Below are 12,273 nucleotides of genomic sequence, written 5' to 3' on the forward strand. Positions count from 1 at the left end.
TTTCTAAATAGAGACTGAGTTGATTGATAAATGACAACTATGTTTCTAAATGAACTTAAGAAAAATAAAGAGAAATTATGAGTGTATAGTTAATTCACATTTAATTAAATTATTAAATATTATTTAATAAATAACTTTGAAGTTGTAATTATAGGTCCAAATAAATTTATCCGTCATATAAAATAGCTATTGGTTCAAATAAATATCTTGGAATTGTAATTATAATTCCAAATAAACTAATGTTATAAACTAGTTAAAAAATACCCATTTTATTGGAAACAATAAGCCAACCAGAATAGACCAAAGATTGTGTTCCAGAAAAGATTGTGAATCATGTTATTGAGAACTTACGAGAATCAACAGGAGGGTCAAATTCCATCAAAGAGCAAGAAAAAACCAAATCATAAATGCACATATTATTTAAATTTGAATGAAATTTGTCCATTCCACCAAAGAGTCTCTTCACACTAAACAAGCTGTACAGATGTCAAAAAATGACAGTAATTTTACATGTGCACATGTCATGAATTTACACAAGGCACTGTTGAGAACGGTTTGTTCTTTGCCACCAATGAAAATATTTACATGCAGGAAAAAGGCATATTTTATAGATACAATTCCTGCAGAGAAAAGAATCTAATTACACACGATCCATTGAAGATTCAACCCTACAATAGGATCTTAATTCCGTAAACCCACCAGGACAAGGCAATATAAGATGATGGAGCGCCCAAACCACCTGTGCAACCAATAGCTTCAAATAATACACATATTAACCCTAACCCTAACCCTAAACATGGTGAAAAACAAAATCTCGTTTTGTGCAAACCTATTAAGAATTTCTTAACTTTGCTAGGACCATAATTACTGCTTCTGCAAAAGCTTCTGCAGCTTCCGCTTCAGCTTCTGCAGACTCAACTTCCAGTGCTGCCTGTTCTGCTGCTGCTGTAGCTGCTTCTGCTCGAGCAACGATAATAGCTGCTGCCTTTGCAGCCTCTTCAGCATTCATTGTCCTAATTTTTGCTAGTTCAACATCAAATTCGGATTCAACTTCAATCTTGACTTTCTCTACTACTTTCTTTAAGGATTCATTAATGGCTGTAATATGTTTTGCCTTTTTCTCACTTTTGGGAGATTTTTCTTCCGATTGTGGGAAACTGCCATTGAGCATGTAGTTATGTCTAATCTGCATCACCAAGCATAGATAAATTTATGTTTAACTGCATATTACCCATGAGATGTTGCTTCCAATGCACGCTACTACTAACCTTAACCAATTTACCACTTGCTGTTAATGATTTTAACTTTGAGGACAGCAGCCTTCTGAAGTTTGGAGGTGCAGTATGGGTCTCCTGCATATATGGATTTTGATGATATTTTATCATTCAATATCTATTAACAAGATAAAAGAAAATAAAGAACTCACAAGGAAAGTGAAAGTAAAGTAATAGAAATGCAAACCACAAATCATACAAGTTCCTCTCACATTTCACTTGATTTTAAAATACGAGCATATATCTAATCATGCTGTCTTCACACTTTAATTGCTTTCCACAACACATCCCTTGGTAATGCTTTAAAAAAATTACCTCAATGTACATTGCAATTGCAGATTTGCTTGATCCATTCGGGTCCTTTAAGCAAGAGACAGCATCCAAAATGAGGTTATCAAGCCTACAAAAAAGTTACATATGTTGTTAATCTGGAATCCAAATTTTATATAGGCTTTTTATGTACAAGGCAGCATATTTTGCCCCTTTCAAGTCGCATTTTGATCCCTTGGATCAAATTATAGAAGCATTGGTTTCTCAAATATATGAGCAAAATTCACAATTTGAAGAGGAGATCAGGTCTGTATAGCTTCTTTCGAAATGAAAATCTATTGCCTATTAGGCCATTACTGATATTCTTATGCGGTGAATTTTTGAGCTTTCTGCTCGAGTGTCATTCTAGTTCTATTGCTTCTAACATCACCTAATATATTGCTACTTTTGCCTGATTGTTATATTTATGAGTAAGTTACAAATTATGGCCCCTGAAACTCTATTACTATTGATATAAACTATGAAGTAGAGATTTTTATTTCACGGTTAGAGTAATTTTTATTTGTCAAATACTTCCAGCAGTGGCTAAATAAAAACCTCAATTAACTCAACTTTGATTGCAACTTACTACAAAAATACATTAAAACACGCTTGAAGCAGTTTGCCATGCCTGACACTAAGAAACTAGCAGCACAGGTAGCTAACCCATAAAAGTAACATCAACAACAAATATGCAGGCAGAATTCTATTGTAGTTACTAACCGTGAAGTTGATTTCTTTGTATGTGAGCTTTGTATGTATGGTTTAAAAGATGTCAATGGTTTAACATCAAGAACGGCATCTACATGTCCATTACTTAATGAGCTAAGGGCAATTTGCTTGCCAGGGTGCTTTGCATTGTGTGTACTTCTTTTTAGTGCTAGTCTTGCCTTTTCCCTTGAACCCCAGCCATTTGCAGTAACACTCATATTCCGCCATTTATCCTGTTAAAAATAACATGAAAGCATCACAACCATTAACATTAACATTGTCTCTCTTATAACTCAATAATAAACTTCTGAAATAAATAGCTGCAAAATAGAATAGATTTTATATGATCTTAAATGATCTCCTAAGTAGGAAGCAAACATATATGATTCAAGACCTACCACCAGAAACATGGGTGTTATGTATGCAGTATGATCATTACACAACAAATGATTTTTTGATAATTGGGTGTACATCTTTATTAAGTACCAGTTATCAAATAAAGCCTCACTGAAAACAATATAAACAATTCCAAACAGCTGTCCTAATGGCATGATTCGCATGTACAGTTATCAGATAGAGGCTATGCTGAACTTTTACTTTTTTATTTTTTTGTTAAAAAGGTTTTAATTACATTCTATCAGAAAAAATATTCCACTAAAGAATGATTATTAAGTTCTGCTCCTTTTGGGGGTTCACCCCACAGCGTGACGGCATGTCACGAGCCCTAGAACAGGGTGATCATCAGTTTGATTCTCTTCCTTGCAGGTTGTACCCGTTTCGCATGTTGTCCCCCCTGATAAACTGAGTTTGAATGGTGTTGATGCCAAGAAAAATGCTCGCTGGCTGATTGACCACCGACGTAGGAGCACAGCGGACCTTGGACCTGCAGACCGATACTTGCAAGCCCACAGTGGACGTAGATGGCCTGGTGGGATATAGTCGATACTTCTTGATGGCTGCGAATTCCGAGCTACGTGGATGGAGAGATAACGGTCGTGCTTGGTGGATCGATAAGGGTGCTCGGAGCAGCAAAAGAGACATGTGGAGTGATAAGGAGCGGGAGATATAAGGAGTAAGATGGAGTGATAAGGGTGAAGTGATAAGGAGCAGGAGATATAAGGAGTGGGAGGTATAAGGAGTAAAATGGAGTGATAAGGGTAGCAGATTGATAAGGTGAAGCTTCGATAGGTTGCACACATATGAGCTTGGAGGTGTTAATACCTCAGATGAACTGAGTTTGAATGGTGTTGATGCCAAGAAAAATGCTCGCTGGCTGACTGACCACCGACGTAGGAGCACAGCGGACCTTGGACCTGCAGACTGATACTTGATACCCCCTGATAAACTGAGTTTGAATGGTGTTGATGCCAAGAAAAATGCTCGCTGGCTGATTGACCACCGACGTAGGAGCACAACGGACCTTGGACCTGCAGACCGATAATTGCAAGCCCACAGTGGATGTAGATGGCCCGGTGGGATATGGTCGATACTTCTTGATGGCTGCGAATTCCGAGCTACGTGGATGGAGAGATAACGGTCGTGCTTGGTGGAGCGATAAGGGTGCTCGGAGCAGCAAAAGAGACATGTGGAGTGATAAGGAGCAGGAGATATAAGGAGTAAGATGGAGTGATAAGGGTGAAGTGATAAGAAGCGGGAGATATAAGGAGTGGGAGGTATAAGGAGTAAAATGGAGTGATAAGGGTAGCAGATTGATAAGGTGAAGCTTCGATAGGTTGCACACATATGAGCTTGGAGGTGTTAATACCTCAGATGAACTGTAACCATGGGGAGGGGGTCCCCCAACTGTGACCCTCACTGGTTAGAAACTCCAGTATAAAAAAGACATTACCAACCAAAACAAAAAGTCTCTGCTCCTTTTATAAATGACTCTCACCCGTTCCTTGAAGAAAATCGAAAGGCCTTTATATTAGAGGAATTTTCCCTTATTAAGAGGGCCATGAAACTAATTGATGACATAAGGGGTACATAAAGTATTGGGTAAAAGAGTTATGTGCAACTTAATTACATTCTATTAAAAGAAATATTCCTCAAGAGAATGAATATGAAGCCTCCGCTCCTCTATAAAAGATTCTTACCAGTTTTAATTGCATCCTCTTAAAAGAAACATTCCACAAAAGAATGATAATAAAGTTTCTGCTCCTCTATAAATGATTCTCACCTGTGCCTTGACAAAATTTGTTAGGCCTTCTTTACATTAGAAGAATTTGCCTTCATTCAGAGAGCCATGAAAATAATTGATGACATAAAGGGTACATAAAGTAGTTTTGCTCCCATCCAAACCTCTCAGAGGAATGTATGGCTTAATGAGAAGCTTGATTGAAGTAATTTCCTTCCTGTTGCAGTTGGTGGAGACCAGTACTTCTCAAGCCACAAATAGCAGATGTTATTATGCCATAAAAGGTCATTCAAATTGTCAACCAGGAATTAGAGTTTAACCATTGGATCATTAAGTGAATAAAAGCATATATATTTAATCAAATAAGCATTACCCCTGCAAGCAGCATAATTGAACCAACAAAATTGTCTCACTTAGCCATGATACTAATTCTTGCCACAAGCATATACAATATACCAGGTTGAGAGGAAGATGTTGTGATGACAGATAAGATATATGCAAATCATGCTAAGTGTATGGAAGGCTTCTAAGGAGCAACAGGCATTAATTCATTCTCCAAGACCATACATCACTTACAGCAAACCCTGATTTTCGTCAAGGTAATTACACGACACTGTGAAGCAAAAAACCAATCAACTGGAAATCTAAGGTATCACTGATTCCCATCTATACAAGTAACACCAGATTATAAATTCTCAGAAGATAATTCAAAACCAATAAACTCTATGTACCTTCAGATCAACATTGGATCGTGATGCCAAGCACAAACTCCAGTTAGGGTCTTTCAGAATTGCACGCCATTTACCAGGTCCATATTTCTCTACCCCTGCCCTAAGAGCAGCCTCCTCTTCATGTGTCCACTTCTGCTTTGGAGCCCCCATCTACTAAAAGTTGAAACTCTTAACAATACTCTGCTGCACCAGATCTTTAATCCTGTGCTACCAAACCCTTAAAAATTATTTTACCTGTGTGCCATCCCTGTGACAAATAAAGTATCGAATTTTAAATATGGCATGCTTTGCCTTTCATATTCCATGCAGGAAGAAACAAAGATAATATGACCAAGAACAATGGGAGTCAAAATTCAGCAAGTTATAGTAGTTAATCAGAAATACTAAAAAGGACTTCCAACAACGAAACATGCAAATCTAATAATAAATCTAGAATAATAAAATTACATCAAGGAGGCAAAATAATAGAGGATTACACCCAAGCAGGTAAGCACTTGATAAAACTATATACACAGAGACATGTATTACAAAACAACTGTGCAAAACACAGGTCCCATGCCAAAATAAGTTATGTTGGAAACTTAATGAAATTGAATGCCAATGGAAAGAGAATCTACTGTCCTACCCTTAAAAATGAATCTTCATGCATAGCATCTTTGCAATGGATGCAACTGCCAATTTTATAGTAAACTAGGTGTAACATCCCTCTTCCAAACAAGGGTTTTAATTTAAATAATGCAAATGTATGAAAGGCCGAACATTGATATTTTATTGCTTTCTTATGTGAATGTGTAATCTTAAGTCTATAATTTATAGAAAGACATGAATGAATATGAATGGCTAATGTTCAACTTTACTTTATGTACATATATATGCTCATGCAATGAATGAGGAGATAAGTTTTGTCTAACTATTTTCTTTTGACCAAGTGGATGCAGGATAAGCTGCACCCTCAAGGAGGGAGAGTATCATCAAGGAGAGGACTGCAGACTTTGGAAGAGATCAACTTGCCATTGAACCCTGAGCCATGAGCAAGTTGTTTTGAGTGGTTGTCACCTTGGCCATCTAGGTAGTTGTCTCGCCTTGTCAGTCCTTGGTCGATCAGTCTTATCTCAATTTGCCTGCCGTATGGGTTGCCAATGTGTTGTGTCCTTATGTTTTATAATCTAATAGTTATGAATGAATTGAATGGCTAATAATCATCTATTTATTAGACTTATTAACTTATGATATTTTATATACATATATAGATATATGTCCAAATATAGATTATATGGAATACATACATACATATACGTATATGCATATACGTAAACATACCTTCTATCTTTATGGAATAATGTACGTATAAATACATGAATATAAATACGTATGTATGTATGCATATAATTTACACATGAATAGATATTTATATGAGTATATTTCTTTTGATCTCTTAAACATTAATTAGAGTTAATATTGTCTTGGAACCGAATTGCTGATAGTATAGGGAGGTGGGGTGGAGACGTTATCCCATTTCTCCCCACCACCGCACTCTATAAAGTGGTGAATCACTGTCAACAAGATGGGAAAGGCGTTACCAAACTGCATGAGTGAAACCTTGGCAGGGAAGTTCTTCTAGCACTATAAATCTCATTTTTTATTGGGAGGAGAAAGAAAAGCACGTCGGAGGCCTTCTGCAAAGGGAATACATTTGTCTTCTTCGGCATTATTACTTGCTGCCTTAACTTCTTTGGATGTTCATCCTTCTTTCCTCGGCTTAACTAGAGGAGGAGAATCGCAAGGGGGCTTACATAAGCATCAGGGCTGCGGCACTGTTACCAGAGGAGTCACTCATATCGTATCGCAGACCTCATGCATGTTTATTTAATTCTTTATAGTGGAAGCATCATATCAAACATAGATAGCATGAAATCTGTATATGTTATTAAAGCCGAATGGAATATTGTTGCAATTATGTTTGTTGTTTTATTAGAAGTTATACTGATGGTATGCTGCCTGCTTGCCCAGTTAATGGCATGACAGAGCAGCATACCAACAGCATATCTTCTTATTGTTATACCTGCGGATCATGAATGCAATCGGATCATATCTGATTGTAATATAGAGTTCAATCATGCATTGTCTAGACGAATGGAAATATGCTCTTAAAAGTATAAGCAGGAATCAAAGATCAACTATGTAGCTAATGCAAACTTTGATGCTTATTTGTGTTTACTCTGTCTTGTATGGCTGTAAAATTCTGATCTGTATACTGATGCTTAATTGATGCAAAGAGACCAAGAAAATAAGACTACTTGAATACTGTTGACGGGTGTTTTATGACCACACCAACACAGAATAAAGTTTTCCAATGGTCACTTTATCCTCTCTTGATCAAAATCAATATATGCTAAGATTGCGTTGGTAATCCAAGGGGACTTACGCACAATTGAAAAAGACTTAAAACAAATTTCTAAACTTTCAAGGAGATTTGGCAAATGATTTGGCTATAAATGCCTCTTTTGTAGAACTTTTCAATAAGATAATGCAGAAAGTAAAATAGGAAGGGTTTAGGAAAGCTATTATAAATCTAAGAACTCAATAGATAACAATGATTCAGATGAGATCAACCACACTTTACTTCGCCACTACTAGACAACTACATAAAGAGGGTGCATGTAATGTCCCCTATTTATACACTATCAATTACCAAGGGCAACATCTATGTTACTACATTCTATTGCTATTAATTGAGCATAACTAACTAATTCTTTGTAATATAACTTATGATGCCACTAAAACCATGCCTAAACCCAAACCAATCTCACCCCATTCCCAGAAGAGGGCTTGGCTGCCTAGGGCGCTTGACACCACCTCCTTAATGTAGCCCAGATTACCAGAACTCAGTCCATTCACCCTTGGGGCCTGCAATCCAGATTTTAGGAGGAGTCCTTTAACCATTGGGGCTTTCTATTGAAGTGGTTTTACTCTGCCCTTCCCTTGCAGCACCCATCTCCCTTGGGGAATAGAAGGATTATTATAGATTTATGACTTAGGACAAAGTTATGGCAATATCACTTTGTACTATCAATGTATATTATGACTGTCATACATATTGCAGTCTATATTAATATTACTATTAAATTATGCATAAGAACATTATCAAGCTTCATATATTAAACATACATATTAAGCACATCCCCATGCATACCACCAAGAACAAGGATGTTACTGCCTGTAACATAGTAACAGTTCTGATCTGATCTAATCGATGGTGATCTTCCTGGATGCTTTTGATTCCTTTCCTTTATATCTCTTAATGTGAGGGAGAGGTCACACCTCTTCATCATGTATGCCCTTTGGTAAGAGACACACCCTTTCACCATAAGCAACTCTTCATTATTTCTGCCCTTTGAAATGGACACAACCTTCACAATCAGATCTGCACTTCTTATTTAAATCAGACCTGCACTTCTAATTCCCAAATTATGCCCCCCTCAAATGAAGTTATCTTCTCCCTTTTATATCTCATATTGGAAGGACTCACAATTTTTCATTTTATGTCTTTTGACTATTCATTGACTTAATTAAATCTTAATTATATTTAATTATATTCTTTTATATTTTAATTTAACTTTTTTAATATTTTAATTTTATTATTTATTATTTATTGTTTATTATTAAATTCTATTTCAAAGTGGGGACATCACAGTCGACCCCACTCAAGATTGCTTGTCCTCAAGCAATGATCATGGAGTGTTCAAAATGATTCCCAATATGAAACACACATAGAATATGCATGCTGGAAACATATCGGGCATGAACCAAACACGGAGCATACACATGGATATATGCAAATAGGGAGCATAAACACAAATACATGTATTGTTAGATTCCTTCTTATGGACTATAATGATTCATTGATTTGTGTTTACCCTGCAGGATGGCAAGATCAAAACTCTGATACCATTGTAATGTCCCCTATTTATACACTGTCAATTACCAAGGGGAACATCTATGTTACTAACTTCTATTGCTATTAATTAAGGATCACTAACTAGTTCTTTGTAATATAACTTATGATGCCATTAAAACCATGCCTAAACCCAAACCAATCTGACCCCATTCTCAGAAGAGGGCTTGGCTGCGTCAGGCGCTTGACACCACCTCCTTAATGTAGCCCAGATTACCGGAACTCAGTCCATTCACCCTTGGACCCTGCAGCCCAGATTTCAGGAGGAGTCCTTTCACCCTTGGGGCTTTCTATTGAAGTGGTTTTACTCTGCCCTTCCCTAGAAGCACCCACCTCCCTTGGGGAATAGAAGGATTAGAATAGATTTATGACTTAGGACAAAGTTATGGCAATATCACTTTGTACTATCGATGTATATTATGACTGTCATACATACTGCAGCCTATATTAATATTACTATTAAATTATGCATAAGAACATTATCAAGCTTCATATATTAAACATACATATTAAGCACATCCCCGTGCATACCACCAAGAACAGGGATGTTACTGCCTGTAACATAGTAACAGTTCTGATCTAATCTGATCAATGGTGATCTCCCTGGATGCTTTTGATTCCTTTCCTTTATATCTCTTAACATGAGGGAGAGGTCACACCTCTTCATCATGTATGCCCTTTGGCAAGAGACACACCCTTTCACCATAAGCAACTCTTCATTATTTCTGCCCTTTGAAAGGGACACAACCTTCACAATCAGATCTGCACTTCTTATTTAAATCAGACCTGCACTTTTGTTTGCCCTCTCGGGTGAATAACTTAAAGTACACAGATAAAGCACGTAATGCCGAATGATAACGCCATAGATATCAGACAAGTATAAGAGATGTTATTCCATTCATAATTGTCGTTGTCCCCTCACAAGTTACATTCAGAAGTATATAAAGATACTGAGGGGGTGCGAACGCCAACCGTCGCACCGCAACTGCCACCCCTCGGTTGCCAGCTAACCAACACAATTACGACTTAATTAACTAGTTTTATTTCTGTGTACAATATTGCCGCCAATATCATCCCACAAAAAAAAAGAAGTCGTCTCCAGATGACTTAATACAAAATAGAGATGACATCCGATGCTCAAGTGCAGATTTCAACATTAGTGCTTCCTTTGACATCACAATCCCCCTGTGCCTAAACCAAACTTGTCTGCAAAACATGTTTTTCAGTCTTAGCCTCCACCAACTGCTACTCAAATGATACTGTCTCCCTAGCCAATTTGTCCTCGATAGCCACCGGCGTTGCCCTCTCGGCATCCAACTCTTGGGTACACTGAGCTAAGTCTCACGCTAGTACTGCCTCCAACCTGGTGGTCAGCTCCTCCCGAGTCCTCTCTGTATCCACCAAGGCAACCTCATGTCCAGTCGAGACCTACTCCAAGTTCCTCAAAGCGTACCATTCCTGCATGGAGGTGGCCACAACCCGCTGGCACAAAGGCTAGGAGACACCTCAAATCCTCCATCACACTCCCCAAAGGCTAATAACTGAACTGAATAACTCCCTGGTGTCATACAACTGCGCGGACCTGCAATGCCTTCCCTCAAACTCTGTTTGTTCCCAACCTCCAAATCCGTCTCCCTCTACGGCTTATGCCTTCCCCGCCAATGCTTAGCTACAGGCTTCTTTCTCACAGTACGGACAACCACAACACTTACCGTGACATCTCTAATGCCCTTCGCCCAACTCCAACAAGTGTACTGTAGCTCAAAAATAAACTGGGGTCTGGAGGCAGTGCCCCCAGCGGGGTCGAGGGGCAGCGCCCCTCGCCAGGTCCGGGGGCTCCCTGCAGCCTCGTCCTTCGTTTCTTCAGGTTACCTTCTCCTTCACACTCCGATTCCAAAGATGATGCCAGTTCCTCACTAACTAACTGTGTCCCGAGGTCTTGTTGGCATTTTTGATGTTTATGTTGTGATTGTCATTGATGGACACACACTTGCATTAAGATCCTCTTTGTATGTATGAGTTAGAGCACAACCGGTATTTGTTTCAACCGGTATTTTGCAGGTATGTTGTATTATAGTCATCACACTATTGATGTTTTGCAGAATGTGTTTACCGGTCTAAAGCGGCATGTTGACCTCAAGCGGTATGAGGGATTAAAGCGGCATAACACATTTCTACCAATCTTCATTTTTGTCAAACCGACAACCGGCTTTTTGTATGAACTGGTAATACTCTGTGATGAGTTACCAACCGGCATTTTGTGATGAGTTACCAATCCACCGATTGTTTGACGGTGCCGACACACTGGCGGTGCTTCTTGTGTCGTGTTACTGAGTATGTCTAGATTCATTGAACCTAGGAAATTGAAATGTAATCCAATTGGACCAACATGAAATCAAATTCCTTTAGAAGGACATCATGTCTAGGGTTTTAGGTTGTTGTTGAAAGGGTTTATGATGTTGCTAGGGTTTAAGGTGGTTGAGGGGTTGAAAAGAATCTGAATGTGTAGAAGACTGAAGTAATGCAGGAGTGCATTAAGAACGAGCTATCAAGGATCTAATCGAGCAGTCTATGCTATTAGATAGATCAAACACTTGTTGATTACTCACATCTTTGACAAGTCTGTAGCCCTTAACCGGGTAGGCCCAAAAGCCTTTTGTAAAATCTTCTAACAAGGTGGTTCACCTCTGTGAATCTAAAATCCTCTAGCAAGGTAATCCTTGATCAAACTTATCTCCTAACAGAGATTGAGATTTCTAACAGGATCTGTTCTGGTGAAGAACATTGTAAGACCTTAACCGGTCTGGTTTCTATTCTGCAGATAGTGACTTGTGAGTTCCATCTCACCGTGGTTTTTCCCATTTGGGTTTCCACGTCAAATATCTGGTGTTATGGTTGTATTGCTTTTGTAGGTGAATGCTTTATTTGCATTTTGGTTTGCATGTGTGATAACCAATCTGTCTGTTAAACTGTTTTACCGGTTTATCTTTAGACTGTTTAAGTGTTTAAGTGTAGTGTTTTTCGGTATACTAATTCACACCCCCCCCCCCCCTCTTAGTATTCATCAATTGGTATCAGAGCCTACCTTTCTATAAGTTTAATCACTTGGAAAGAGATATGGAGGAATACACCTTGAGGGAACTTACTCAACGGCTC

General features: G+C 38.2%; 1 protein-coding gene across 2 annotated transcripts in view; it reads right to left on the bottom strand.

Annotated features, from left to right (window-relative positions):
• Window positions 1-392: 392 nt before the first annotated feature.
• LOC131036947 (telomere repeat-binding factor 1) overlaps window positions 393-12,273 on the bottom strand; it is a 44,003-nt gene continuing 32,122 nt past the window's right edge. The window contains exons 2-6 of one of the 2 annotated variants that reach the window (XM_057968972.2): window positions 5,163-5,409; window positions 2,307-2,527; window positions 1,590-1,674; window positions 1,269-1,352; window positions 393-1,186 (exon numbers count right to left, since the gene is read on the bottom strand). In XM_057968972.2, coding sequence (XP_057824955.2) covers window positions 833-1,186; window positions 1,269-1,352; window positions 1,590-1,674; window positions 2,307-2,527; window positions 5,163-5,312 — 894 coding nt within the window. In that variant the 5' untranslated portion in view covers window positions 5,313-5,409 and the 3' untranslated portion in view covers window positions 393-832. The remainder of the gene's footprint in view (window positions 1,187-1,268; window positions 1,353-1,589; window positions 1,675-2,306; window positions 2,528-5,162; window positions 5,410-12,273) is intronic. The other variant, XM_057968974.2, reaches the window with a different exon arrangement.

This window comes from Cryptomeria japonica, chromosome 11 (genome assembly GCF_030272615.1).
Source record: "Cryptomeria japonica chromosome 11, Sugi_1.0, whole genome shotgun sequence".
NCBI lineage: Eukaryota > Viridiplantae > Streptophyta > Pinopsida > Cupressales > Cupressaceae > Cryptomeria > Cryptomeria japonica.